Below are 15,229 nucleotides of genomic sequence, written 5' to 3' on the forward strand. Positions count from 1 at the left end.
GCACACACTTTTTCAGTTCTGCCCACACATTTTCTATAGGATTGAGGTCAGGGCTTTGTGATTGCCACTCCAATACCTTGACTTTGTTGTCCTTAAGCCATTTTGCCACAACTTTGGAAGTATGCTTGGGGTCATTGTCCATTTGGAAGACCCATTTGCGACCAAGCTTTAACTTCCTGACTGATCTCTTGAGATGTTGCTTCAATATAGCCACATAATTTTCCTTCCTCATGATGCCATCTATTTTGTGAAATGCACCAGTCCCTCCTGCAGCAAAGCACCCTCACAGCATGATGCTGCCACCCTCGTTCTTCACGGTTGGGATGGTGTTCTTTGGCTTGCAAGCCACCCCCTTTTTCCTTCAAACACAATGATGGTCATTATGGCCAAACAGTTCTATTTTTGTTTAATCAGACCAGAGTACATTTCTCCAAAAAGTACGATCTTTGTCCCCATGTGCAGTTGCAAACCGTAGTCTGGCTTTTTTATGGCGGTTTTGGAGCAGTGGCTTCTTCCTTGCTGAGCGGCCTTTCAGGTTATGCCGATATAGGACTAGTTTTACTGTGGATATAGATACCTGTTTCCTCCAGCATCTTCACAAGGTCCTTTGCTGTTGTTCTGGGATTGATTTGCACTTTTCGCACCAAAGTACGTTCATCTCTAGGAGACAGAACGCGTCTCCTTCCTGAGCGGTATGACGTCTGCTTGGTCCCATGGTTATTATACTTGCGTACGATTGTTTGTACAGATGAACGTGGTACCTTCTGGCATTTGGAAATTGCTCCCAAGGATGAACCAGACTTGTGGAGGTCTACAATAATTTTTTGGGGGCTGATTTCTTTTGATTTTCCCATGACGTCAAGCAAAGAGGCACTGAGTTTGAAGGTAGGCCTTGAAATACATCCACAGGTACACCTCCAATTGACTCAAATAATGTCAATTAGCCTATCAGAAGCTTCTAAAGCCATGACATCATTTTCTGGAATTTACCAAGCTGTTTAAAGGCACAGTGAACTTAGTGTATGTAAACTTCTGACCCACTGGAATTGTGATACAGTGAATTATAAGTGAAATAGTCTGTCTGTAAACAATTGTTGGAAAACTTCCTTGTGTCATGCACAAAGTAGATGTCCTAACCGACTTGCCAAAACTATAGTTTGTTAACAAGAAATTTGTGGAGTGGTTGAAAAATGAGTTTTAATGACTCCAACCTAAGTGTTTGTAAACTTCCGACTTCAACTGTATATGCCTAGTTGGGAAGCCCGCAATTTGGGCAGCATAAGTGGCAATAAGACTAGCTGATTATTGAGATGAGGCAGTCAGAGAAAAGTAATGCATCTAAAATACAGTACCAGTCAAAAGTTTGGACACACCTACTCATTCAAGGGTTTTTCTTTATTTTTACTATTTTCTACATTGTAGAATAATGGTGAAGACATCAAAACTATGAAATAACACATATGGAATCATGTCGTAATCAAAAAAGTGTTAAACAAATACAAATATATTTTAGATTTTAGATTCTTCAAAGTAGCCACCTTTTGCCTTGATGACAGCTTTGCACACTCTTGGCATTCTCTCAACCAGCTTCATGAGGAATGCTTTTCCAACAGTATTGCTCATATGCTGAGCACTTGTTGGCTGCTTTTCCTTCACTCTGCAGTCCAACTCATCCCAAACCATCTCAATTGGGTTGAGGTCGGGTGATTGTGAAGGCCAGGTAATCTGATGCTGTCACGATCGTCGTAATAAGTGGACCAAGGCGCAGCGTGATATGCGTACATCTTTTAATGCGTACTTTGCACACTACAACAAAACAACAAAACGAAACGTGAAGTCCTCGGTCATACAACACAAACCTAAACGGAACAAGATCCCACAAAAGACAAGTGCACAACAGGCTGCCTAAGTATTGTCCCCAATCAGAGACAACGAGCCACAGCTGTCTCTAATTGGGAACCACCCCGGCCAACATAGAAACACATAAACTAGAACAAGAACATAGAAAACTAAACATAGAACCTAACACCCAGAAACTAACACATAGAAACTAACACCCTGGCTCAACATATAAAAGTCCCCAGAGCCTGGGCGTGACAGATGCAGCACTCCATCACTCTCCTTGGTCAAATAGCCCCTACACAGCCTGGAGGTGTGTTTTGGGTCATTGTCCTGTTGAAAAACAAATTATAGTCACACTAAGCGCAAACCAGATGGGATGGCATATCGCTGCAGAATGCTGTGGTAGCCATGCTGGTTAAGTGTGCCTTGAATTCTAAATACATCACATATAGTGTCAATAGCAAAGCACCCCAACACCATCACACCTCCTCCTCCATGCTTCACGGTGGAAACCACACATGCGGAGATCATCCATTCACCTACTCTGCGCCTCACAAAGACACGGCGGTTGGAATCAAAAATCTCAAATTTGGACTCATCAGACCAAAGGACAGATTTCCACCAGTCTAATGTCCATTGCTTGTGTTTCTTGGCCCAAGCAAGTCTCTTCTTATTATTGGTGTCCTTTAGTAGTGGTGTCTTTGCAGCAATTCGACAATGAAGGCCTGATTCACGCAGTTTCCTCTGAACAGTTGATGTTGAGATGTGTCTGTTACCTGAACTCTGTGAAGCATTTATTTGGGCTGCAATCTGAGGTGCAGTTAACTCTATCCTCCTCAGCAGAGGTAACTCTGGGTCTTCCTTTCCTGTGGCGGTCCTCATGAGAGCCAGTTTCATCATAGCGCTTGATGGTTTTTGCGACTGCACTTGAGGAAACGTTCAAAGTTCTTGACATTTTCCGTATCGACTGACCTTCATGTCTGAAAGTAATGATGGACTGTTGTTTCTCTTTGATTCTTGCCATTCTTGCCATAATATGGACTTGGTCTTTAACCAAATAGGGCTATCTTCTGTATACCCCCCCTACCTTGTCACAACAAGACTGATTGGCTCAAACGCATTAAGAAGGAAAGAAATTCCACAAATTCACTTTTAACAAGGCACACATGTTAATTAAAATGCATTCCAGGTGACTACCTCATGAAGCTTGTTGAGAGAATGCCAAGTGTGCAAAGGAATCTCAAATCTCAAATATATTTTGATTTGTATAACACTTTTTTGGTTACTACATGAATCCATATGCATTATTTCATAGTTTTGATGTCTTCACTATTACTCTCCATAGTACTTTATGGAGTTTATGAACTTTTGACTGGTACTGTATGTGTGAAGATAATATGTCTTGAGTATAATTTGAAATGTTGAGACAAGAAGAAGGGGAGGGGTGTGTGGCGAAGATATTGGCGTGTCACTCTCCAGAATGCGCTGAGCTGTATCCCGCCAATTCTTGCGCATTCATTGTTTATTTCATACCATCATTTATGAGTTGTCAATTTTTTCATTGTATTTTGTTTGGAGCGCTTCCAAGAACAATGAGTATGTGTCTGGTTTCTCTGTCCTCTTAATGTTGACAGAGCGTGCCCCTGAGCACACATAGAATTAGTCTAACTGTCCTGCTGTATCCAAATGTATGAAAGTGCCCATTTGGGGATGTCTGATTTCCAATTGTCTTAACTCACCACCACTAATAAGCTTCTCAGTCATTTTTTCTTCACCTCACACAGTAAGTCAATAAAGTCAGTTTATAGTTCAAAACTCCCCCTTGATAATCACCAGGCCTCGGTGTAAAATAGCAAAATGTCATGCTCTGAGGATCCCATATACAGTGGCTTGCGAAAGTATTCACCCCCCTTGGCATTTTTCATTTTTTGTTGCCTTACAACCTGGAATTAAATTTGATTTTTTGGGGGGGGGGGGGTTGTATCATTTGATTTACACAACATGACTACCACATTTCAGATGCAAAATATTTTTTATTGTGAAACAAACAAGATATAAGACAAAAAAACAGAAGACTTGAGTCAATACTTTGTAGAGCCACCTTTTGCAGCAATTACAGCTGCAAGTCTCTTGGGGTATGTCACATCTAACCACTTGGATTTTTGCCCATTCTTCAAGGCAAAACTGCTCCAGCTCCTTCAAGTTGGATGGGTTCCACTGGGGTACAGCAATCTTTAAGTCATACATTTGTTAGTCATTTAGCAGATGCTCTTATCCAGAGCGACTTACAGTTAGTGAGTGGGAATCAAACCCACAACCCTGGCATTGCAAATGCCATGCTCTACCAAATGAGCTACATCCATGCCGGCCATTCCCTCCCCTACCCTGGACGACGCTGGGCCAATTGTGCACTGCCCCATGGGTCTCCCGGCTACGACAGAGCCTGGATTTGAACCAGAATCTCTAGTGGCACAGCTAGCGCTGCGATGCAGTGCCTTAGACCACTGCGCCACTCGGAAGACTACAGAAGGTGAACCTCCGTCCCAGTCCCAAATCTCTGGAAGACTGAAACAGATTTCCCTCAAGAATTTCCCTGTATTTAGCGCCATCCATCATTCCTTCAATTCTGACCATTTTCCCAGTGCCTGCCAATGAAAAACATCCCCACAGCATGATGCTGCCACCACCATGCTTCACTGTGTGGATGGTGTTCTCGGGGTGATGAGAGGTGTTGGGTTTGAGCCAGACATTTTCCTTGATTGCCAAAAAGCTCAATTTTAGTCTCATCTGACCAGAGTACCTTCTTCCATATATTTGGGGAGTCTCCCACATGCCTTTTGGCGAACACCAAACGTGTTTGCTTATTTATTTATATAATTTTTTTTTTTTGGGGGGGGAGAATGATTACTTTATCCTATCCCAGGTATTCCTTAAAGAGGTGGGGTTTCAATTGTCTCCGGAAGGTGGTGAGTGACTCCGCTGTCCTGGCGTCGTGAGGGAGCTTGTTCCACCATTGGGGTGCCAGAGCAGCGAACAGTTTTGACTGGGCTGAGCGGGAACTGTGCTTCCGCAGAGGTAGGGGGGCCAGCAGGCCAGAGGTGGATGAACGCAATGCCCTCGTTTGGGTGTAGGGACTGATCAGAGCCTGAAGGTACGGAGGGGCCGTTCCCCTCACAGCTCCGTAGGCAAGCACCATGGTCTTGTAGCAGATGTGAGCTTCAACTGGAAATCAGTGGAGTGTGCGGAGGAGCGGGGTGACGTGAGAGAACTTGGGAAGGTTGAACACCAGACGGGCTGCGGCATTCTGGATGAGTTGTAGGGGTTTAATGGCACAGGCAGGGAGCCCAGCCAACAGCGAGTTGCAGTAATCCAGACGGGAGATGACAAGTGCCTGGATTAGGACCTGTGCCGCTTCCTGTGTAAGGCAGGGTCGTACTCTCCGAATGTTGTAGAGCATGAACCTACAGGATCGGGTCACCGCCTTGATGTTAGCGGAGAACGACAGGGTGTTGTCCAGGGTCACGCCAAGGCTCTTCGCACTCTGGGAGGAGGACACAACGGAGTTGTCAACCGTGATGGCGAGATCATGGAACGGGCAGTCCTTCCCTGGGAGGAAGAGCAGCTCCGTCTTGCCGAGGTTCAGCTTGAGATGGTGATCCGTCATCCACACTGATATGTCTGCCAGACATGCAGAGATGCGATTCGCCACCTGGTTATCAGAAGGGGGAAAGGAGAAGATTTTTCATTGCCACTTTATATCTGAGAGCGACCCTGAACCAAGTAGATTGAAATTCATCATAGAGATTGCAAATCTATTCGCCCATCCATTGCTGAAATGGAGCCTACATCATTGGTAAGCAGGGGTGTGACTTTATTTTTAGAAGTGTGGGGGGGGGGGGGGGGGGGGGGTATAACTTGGTGGGGGGTCTGGGGGTCCTCCCATTTTGATGGGCATCTAAAGCTCATTTCCTGCATTTCTACACAATCTAATATGACCCATGGACCTTCTAGCTGTCTCTATTTATAACAACATAAAGTAAGTAAAAATGCCCAGTCATCAAGCTAGGCAAGAGATCATTATTAAATATGTTGAAGTGATTGATAAGACTGAACTAGATCAATGATAATTCAGTAATCAATATTGTGTTGCACCTTTAACCAATAGCCTAACAAATGAACAACTCTTACAAAAAAGTACAAAGACTTTTGATTGTCTTTATTAAGACATCCTTTATATCAAATTTCAGCCAGACTGCCCAGCCAGCCTGAGCCCCTGCACCCCCGACCCCCACCAGTCTAGTCAATAACTCAACTTACTCAACTTCCTTCTCATCTTTCTTTTTTATGTCTCAAGGAAAGGTTTGGAAAACAACAGTTTTAGAAAAATACACATACACCTACACATACACCTACACACTCATTTTGTCGTACTGTATTCCATATAAGGCATCCAGACCTTATGAAAGTTTCACAGTATACCCTTAATCTTGTAATAAATCAAATCTAGTGATAAATAACTTGACATTTCTTCCACCCATTGTGGGAGGATAACCAACCTTCCAATTAATGGCAATGCATGTTTTTAGCCACTGTAAATGCTAGGTTACACAGTTTCTTCTGATAACAGTCTCCAGTATCAACATTTCCAAGCAAACAAAAACAGGGAGAAGGGAGAATATGTAGACATGCTGAGATAGAAGAGCATCCTCTTTGGCAGAATTCAGCCAGCCTTCACAAGACCATAACATATGCAAATATGTCCCCTTTTGTGTTTTACACCTCCAGCAGAATAATTACGTTTCTGTGTGGATGATATTCAGTTTCACTGGCATATAGTACATTTTATGGATGGTCTTAAACTGCAGTAATTTATGTCTGAGATTATATGAACATGACTGGGCATTCTAACATATCTGTATCCATTCATCATCATCAATAGCATTTCCCAGGTCTTCCTCACATTTTTGTTTCACATGTTTTGTGTCATCGGGAAAGGCAAGTTTAGAAATCAACTTTAGAGGTTTGTCAGACTGCCTTAAAAGAGTTTCAATCTTTGAAGCTTCTTGCTTGTCCAGTGTTTGCTGCACAGAGGAAATTATGTTGTACAGTGTCTTGCAGAAGTATTCACCCCCCTTGGCATTTTTCCTATTTTGTTGCATTACAACCTGTAATTTAAATTGATTTTTATTTGGATTTAAATGTCTTGGAATGGCCTAGTCAAAGCCCAGACCTCAATCCAATTGAGAATCTGTGGTATGACTTAAAGATTGCTGTACACCAGCGGAACCCATCCAACTTGAAGGAGCTGGAGCAGTTTTGCCTTGAAGAATGGACAAAAATCCTAGTGGCTAGATGTGCAAAGCGTACAGAGACATACCCCAAGAGACTTGCAGCTGTAATTGCAAAGTATTGACTTTGGGGGGGTGAATAGTTATGTACGCTCAAGTTCTCTGTTTTTTTGTCTTATTTCTTATTTGTTTCACGATAAAAAATATTTTGCATCTTCAAAGTGGTAGGCATGTTGTGTAAGTCAAATGATACAAACCCCCAAAAAATCAATTTTAATTCCAGGTTGTAAGGCAACACAATAGGAAAAATGCCAAGGGGGATGTACACTTTTGCAAGCCACTGTATCTGCAAAAATTCACCTCAGCTCCATCACAGACTGGTCTTCCCTGGCTGCCTGACCCTGATGAGACCCCTGTCATCTTCTGATCCTGCTCAGATGCGGCATGACAAAGAATTACATTGGTGTACATTTATACATTTCATTATCCATGAATAGAATCAATGGCTCAACAATTTAAATTAGCATTATTCCCAGATCCTAGACTGTAGCCTACCCATCAACTCAAGATGGAATTTTCTACCCCTAAAAAATTTATAAATAAAAAATAAATAAAAAAAGACATGATGAGCATTGTGTTGTGTACTGACTGTGCACCATGACAGTGAAGCCTGTAGAGCTGTTTATACCATGTCAGTGTGAAAAATAGGGAATTAGCTAGGGAAACTGACAGATCAATAACGTTACCTTGCTATACTGACTAATGAAAACTCACATTGCGCTGAAAGAACGTCAGAATATCAATCTTCAATTGTTTGGCCGCTGGTTTCATCGTTTGATTTAGGTCTAATGTGATTGAGGCAAATATAATAGCTAAAGTTAGTGAGCTAGCTAGCTAACGTTAGCCAACTTTTCGCTAGCTCTGCTAGCTAATGGTACAATGGTACATCATCAAATGTACTTCTGTTGAAATCGGACAAACAAAGGCTACAAAACATTTCCATACGCACAACAGCTGTTAGACAGCTGCCACCTGACAGATAGCTAGAGGCTAGCAGGAGCTGAACTGGTTGTGGTAGCTACTAGCTAGCTAACTAGCTGGTGATAGTTTATTCACTTCATTCAAGAGGGGATGAAACATTAGCTAACGTAAAATGTCAGTTACACTACTAGCTCAGCACTGGGAATAAATATATATTTTTCTGTGAAACAGCATTTACCTTGCCGGCTATATCAAATCAAATCAAATCAAATGTTATTTGTCACATGCGCCGAATACAACAGGTGTAGACCTTACAGTGAAATGCTTACTTACAAGCCCTTAACCAACAATGCAGTTAAGAAAAATAAGTGTTAAGTTAAAAATAGATAAGGAAAACATAATTAAAGAGCAGCAGTAAAAAAAACAGTAGCGAGGCTTTATACAGGGGGTACCAGTACGGAGTCAATGTGCATGCAGGTTAATCGAGGTAATTGAGGTAATATGTACATGTAGGTAAAGTTAAAGTGACAATGCATAGATAATAAATAGAGAGTAGCAGCAGCGTAAAAGAGGGGGTAGGGGGGGGGGAACAATGTAAATAGTACGGGTAGCCATTTGATTAGCTGTTCAGGAGTCTTATGGCTCCGGGGTAGAAGCTGTTAAGAAGTATTTTGGACCTAGACTTGACGCTCCGGTACCGCTTGTCGTGCGGTAGCAGAGAGAACAGTCTATGACCAGGGTGGCTGGAGTCTTGAACAATTTTTAGGCCCTTCCTCTGACACCGCCTGGTATAGAGCTCCTGGATGGCAGGAAGCTTGGCCCCAGTGATGTACTGGGCCATACACACTACCCTCTGTAGTGCCTTGCGGTCGGAGGCCGAGCAGTTGCCATACCAGGCAGTGATGCAACCAGTCAGGATGCTCTCGATGGTGCAGCTGTAGAACTTTTTGAGGATCTGAGGACCCAGTTTTTGCTCTCCTTGCTTTTGCAACTCTGAGAAAACACGCAACCCAGACATCAGCGGCCTCTGTTCATCTCTCCCATGCTGGTCCTATACGCCAGCCTTTCAGAAGCTTTGCCTTCACACAGCCTGTCCGCACAATCTGTGGTGTCTGTGCGGGCTCAAACCGGAAAACAGCCTACCCGACCTCTCTGAGGCGTCCGCATGGTCCTAAAGCACACCGAAGTCACGTTTTGTATCACAGTGCAACGATAAAACAAAAATTTCAGAATGTGTGGGTGTCATGTCCCCCCTGTCCCCATTGAAAGTCGCGCCCCTGTTGGTAAGATAGAAAACATTATTTAGAAGAAGGCTAAACATCTGTGCTATTGTTAAATTACATATTGATATTATATTGATAAATATGCATTATTATTAAATACATGTTAAAAATTGTAAAAAGCTTGTTTCTTATTGGCACTTTAATTTATCAGAACAGGTGCATGCAATTAATATAGGCCTAGGGCTATTGGACAGTGTGCAGGTGCGAGAATGGGGAACAGCCTAGGCCTATGTGACTTCAAGCCACAGCTTCCTATTTGAGCCTACTGCAGCCTCCAAGAGCATCACAACTGGAGGATAGATATTACAGTCCATCGCAGGTGCTTCCACTTCAAATATGCTGCCAGATTTCCTCCACAAGGATTTGAATACTCATCTTAATAAAGTTTATGCAGGTTTTTGGAGCATGTTTCTGCCAGTAGCTTGCAGTCAGGCTTCTAGGCTTCAAAATAGGAATTCGTCTTACACATGCCTAAACACCATTAACCACAATAGGTGAGTTTTCAATTTTCCAAGTATTTCTCATGATATTTTCTGAAGACGCTTGTAGTCACCTTTCTCAAAATGACTATAGGCCTAAATACTGACAAATGGCAATCAAGCCAAAAATAGTCACATTATAACAAGGGTTTGTCAAAATTGAGTGAATGCCAAAACGCTCAACAGTGAGTGACCCCAATGTGTGCGCATTGTGTTCACATTTAACAATAAGGTCCTTTCACCTTTTAGAGCTTTATATCTTCACCAAGTCTGGAAAAATGTAATGCGAACAATTTTATGTTTTGAGAGTCTGGGGGTTAGATTGAAAGTTAAAGTTAACTAGCCCCGGTAGTTAAAAGCTGCGCGATAGTTATTGTCGTTATATCTGCAGTTGTTCGGGGTCCCTTGCTCATTAAATAATTCCCCTCAAGGCATCGCTATTTAAATGATTACGTTGTTATTAAGGCGGATAAGCCTTTCATATGCCTTTGGTTTGAAACTCGCTTGAATTTCCCCCACTGTTAATGAAGCCCTACGGTTTTATGACGGTTTTTAACTGGTGTTTTCTTTCCACAACAAGAGCGGGGAAAGAAAACCTAAATAAAATCTCACACTAAACAGTGAAAGGAGTGTTTGTTTTCGCCTAGTCTATGAGATTATCTGGAGAAAACATGGAAGAGACCCTTACACAAACACTGTCAGCGAGTAACAAATTAATTATGCAATTATTTTCTAAGTTAAAGCTAATACAAAATGGATAAAGATCAAGAGAAAAAAAGGTAGGCCTATGGTTTTTACTCCGTTTATTTTATCTTAGAATATTCCTTTACTGTGTGGCATACTGGAATTATTTACATCGAAATAGAATAGAGGGGATATTGCCTATAATATCAATTTCATTCACAGACCCAAATCCCACTATTTTACCATGCCTGCATTTTTATACCAGTTTTTATCTGAGATGGGTAGGGGTAAAAAAACCGATGTTAAATTAAAAGCCACCTAAATGATTCCTGCATTTTCACAGACCCTGTAACCAAAATACAGGTATCGGGTCTGTGTGAATGGTTCTCTACTTTTTTGCAGATAAATTCATTAACACTTCCATTGTTTAATACCTCCCTATTTTGAAATGCAAACAGACCGCATGGTTTAACAACACCACCCACCCACCACCCCTACCAATTTGCCAGTTACCCACTGATATGTATAAAATGGATATACCTGCAAGCATGTGGTAAATAAGGGGCTGTTCGAAAGAGAGTCATATAAACATTGCCTTATATATTATTTTTTACAGGTAGCATAATATTCCACATCTTCTGTCTGAAATGGATATCTGTGATATGGTACAACTGCTATGGTATTCTATGGAAACATAAATCAAAAGGCTCAACTACATTGTTCAAAATATGTGTTTTAATAAATAAGTGTATTTATTTTTTTACATTGGACAGAGTTGAAAGACTTGCTTATAAGTCAAATCTGGAAAAATCCATGCAGCGTACTCCAAGAACGTATTCTAAATTGCATTGGTCCCTTTACAAGCTGAAGATTCATACAGGTAGGCCTATGTACAATACGAAACATTTATATATACTTCTATTTAGAGATTTTAAAAACAGAACGAAATATAATTTCCCAAAAAAGATAAAAGATGGCTTTTCCTACTATCATCACCATTCCGACATTAAAACAACGTGATAATGCGCCAGCAGCAGACACGAGAAGCGTCTTACAACACTGTCTGAGTATGCAACTTTTCAGGGTTATCTTCACTCCTTCGCACACTGTTCCAAGTGTTAGGTAATTGCACTCAAAGCACTCCAGGAGAGTTGTGTGCCACATTACGCCTCTTGACCATGTTTCTGAAGATCCGTTGGTGTCTTCATACTTTGTAGAAGTAAACATTCTATCACCGGAAAAAGAAAACATCAAAATGTTAGTGCCAATTACCAATATTACAGCTTGCAATGCATATACGTTATCAAACAATAGGATTATTACTAATACATTACATGCATAGTTTTATTGCACTTAATTCCTGAACGAGATTATATAGGATAGCCATGACACAGTGCCTTGCCTATTGGCCTTAAGGGTGGCACACGTGTCTATTTGAAACGTTCACTGGCATAGGAAGTCATTAATGAAACAATTATTTGTCCCTGAGTGAAACCATATGTCAACAACGGAAAGGGATTTCATTTTAAATGTGACGCATAAACCACAGTGGCCTATGGAATTGCATCACTGGAAAAAATATGAGCAGGCCAAACAGACTGTAGGGGATATGAGCACCTGTCCGTTTTAGGATGTTTTCATTTATATGGAAGAGTGAACATCATAAATCTATGATAAATATTTATGCAGTAATATTATTCATAATGTAGCCTATGCAAATGCACATTTCTATATTCACAGTAGGCTATTACGAAGATTACATTTCCTCTTCTGTAATTTCTGAGGCAAAGCTTAAATGCAGCAATTATGTTCCTAGGCCTATTAGATTTTAGATGGCCGTTTTGTTTCTTGAATTCGTTTAGTAAATATTAGTAGGCTACAATTTGATATACAGATATTTTGTGGTTAAATACATTTGGATTTGTTTGATTGATTAGCTAGTTTAAGAAAAAACTGCTATGCTGATTACATTATCAAATAGCATAATGTACGTGTCACTAGTATCATTACGAGTAGCCTAATATAGGCCTCATGATTTCAGCCGCATACATTGTTGAGAATTTTTTTATAAATGTCGTTTAACAATAACAAATTAATTTTAAGACCAGCTTTCTCACTTACTTTTCTTTGACATTCCACACAGACTAATGAAACCCAAAACAGCATTGACAGCAGAATTGGATACGGAAAAGACGTCCGCTTAAGTTCGAGAAAGGCCACCTTTAAATCTACAGTGCGCAAATCAGCATAGTGTAGTTTATTTGTCCTCTTTACAGAGGGGCTGTTTTATACGAGTGGGTGGTCTGTAAACTTCATGGTACCAGTCCATGGGAACTAAACAAACCAAAAGCAGGCTTTATTTAACTGAAAATGTTTCCGTCACTGTCACGATTTGGAATAAATGTTTAACTCGTGTTTCAAGACATCAGTAACCTACTTAAAATTGGTGGGCTAATATTCAGAGCATAAATATTATTTTGGCCTATAGCTAATCTGTTAAAAAGATGTAGGCATATTAAGAATTTTCCAAATATTTTTTTGAAGCAGCCTACAATTTTTTTTACATATCGGCCTATGCAAATTTCAAGGCTCTCCATTGTACAAAACTGTATATTAGAATTAGACTAGGCTACTACAATTAAATTAGGCCTAAACCCAATGGCACTAGACAAGAAAACAAATGCACTATCAGATGGTTTTGTGGCATGCATAAATGAGTCTCAATGGCTTGCTTCACAGCTCAAAGACGGACAACGGTTAGGGCAACGGTGTGCAATGATAAGGGGAGCAGAAACTGTCAAAAGACCGTAGCCATTTTTGACTTGCCGCCAGTATAGCCACTATGCCTAATGCGCTCGCATCTTTAATAAAACGCTGGTTTGAACTCTCGGGCCCAAGTCGAGCGTTGCCATTCCTGCGGTTTCCATACAGGAAAACGCTCCATTGTGAATGTGAATTACCCGTGGTAGGCTGTTCAAGGCTACTGCGTTTTGATGCTGCCTACCCCTCTGTCTGCCATAGGCCGTAGAGGCCTAGCATCTTAAAAAGTCGTTAAGAACGGACAAGGATTAAGTGCAAGACTCACATATCACTGCCGAGTTTAATGTGTTTTCGAGCTGTCATGCCACTCACAGCAAGAAAAAACCCTGAAGTTTCAACCATTTCACTCCCCCAGTGTCAGTGAAGCATATTTTATAGTCGTCTTTGGTTGCTACCTCAGTGTTTGGCAAGTAAAACATGTTCCAAAACCATTATTTAGGCTACATTCATAACACCAAGTCCCTATGTCCATAATCATACAGTAGCCATATTCTCGTTGTAAATTAAGTGTTCCACGACCCTCACTAACATTTCAAAAGACATATGCTGATGGAGAACTTGTCTAACTGTGTATTAACCTGGCTCGTGCTCAGGTCATCCACATGCGCTTCTGCGCGCCAGACCCCAGGTGCGCGCGGACTGGTGAAATGTTTGCAAGATGCAGATACCATGGCATGATTGTTAAAGAATGTTATTTGTATAAAGCTACCCAGATGACTTTCATGTACATTAACTGAGTAATTGGGTAAGCTACACTTATTCCATTCATAATTGACTATATTAAAAGGGAAATGGTTTCGCTTTCAGATCATTTGTGCAATAGCCTACCTGACCCTGACTTTTAGCTAAAGCCACAACATATTTTTTTCAGGATCATTAACCTACAAACTATGTCAGGTTCTTATGTTTGCCCTAAGATGTCCTACTCTTATGTTCACAGCCTTTATGCATAATAGCCTACTAATACTACTAATAATTTAGGACTAGCAAAACATTGTAGCAATTTTTTTTGCTTTGTATTTTCGCATGAGAGCTAAGGCTGCATTTGCCACCTACCGCTTTGGCATTGAGTGAAGGGCTTTGGGTGCTAATGAGATGCAGACATTGACCACGCGCCCTCCATCCGCCACACGGAGAAAGCGTAACTGAGTCTCTCGTGCGCAACATAGCTGCAGCTCGACATCTTATTGTCCATCTCGTCGCTTTGCAGCACCTGATAGAGGAAGTCTATGTATCTGGAGGCAAGTTTTAGTGTCTGGATCTTGCTCAGTTTATCCGAGGGTAGCGTGGGGATAATTTTGCGTAAAGACGAGAAGGCTTCGTTGAGCGACTGTGTCCTTTGCCTCTCCCTGACGTTGGCCAGGCACCGCTGGTTCTGCAACTCCTCGTAGGACTGAGTGCTGCTGCTCGGACTCGGTTTTTTGCCCCGTTTCACGTTACTGGGACTGCTGTCCTCGCTCGACTTTTTACTGTGTCTCCTCTTCCTTCCAAATCGTTTCTGTTGTCTGTCCAATTCATCCTCACTGGTCAGTAGGCTATCCACAGGGGAGACAGGAGAACTTGAGCCCTCTTCCATTTCTCGTTTAAAGAAATGCAAGGATAGCAAAGAAAAAACGGTCTCCACTTTTGAAGCCGTGGTTACAAAATATATCCGAATATGCAGACACCGACAGAAAGTAAAAATGTCTTTCTCTACAACTATAATTTTCTCTACGTTTTGGGAGTAGGATACTTTCAAACCTACGCTTTAGGTAGTCCTTCTCCCGCAGCAAGTTTTTCCCCAATTTTTTTGGGGAACTTTATCCAAGTTTCAGATGCTAAATAGTTGTCTGAGAGAAGAGGGAGGCAGTAT

General features: G+C 41.5%; 1 protein-coding gene across 1 annotated transcript; it reads right to left on the reverse strand.

The window, feature by feature from the left end:
- Positions 1–14,464: 14,464 nt before the first annotated feature.
- LOC311143686 (twist-related protein 2) lies at positions 14,465–14,965 on the reverse strand (the record flags this gene model as incomplete). The annotated part of the gene is made up of 1 exon (XM_084179558.1): positions 14,465–14,965. The coding sequence occupies exon 1, from the start codon at positions 14,951–14,953 to the stop codon at positions 14,465–14,467; it is 489 nt and encodes a 162-aa protein (XP_084035684.1). The 5' UTR covers positions 14,954–14,965.
- Between the last annotated feature and the right edge of the window lie 264 nt (positions 14,966–15,229).

The sequence above is a fragment of the Coregonus lavaretus genome (assembly GCF_964263955.1).
Source record: "Coregonus lavaretus genome assembly, chromosome: 16".
Classification (NCBI taxonomy): Eukaryota; Metazoa; Chordata; class Actinopteri; order Salmoniformes; family Salmonidae; genus Coregonus; species Coregonus lavaretus.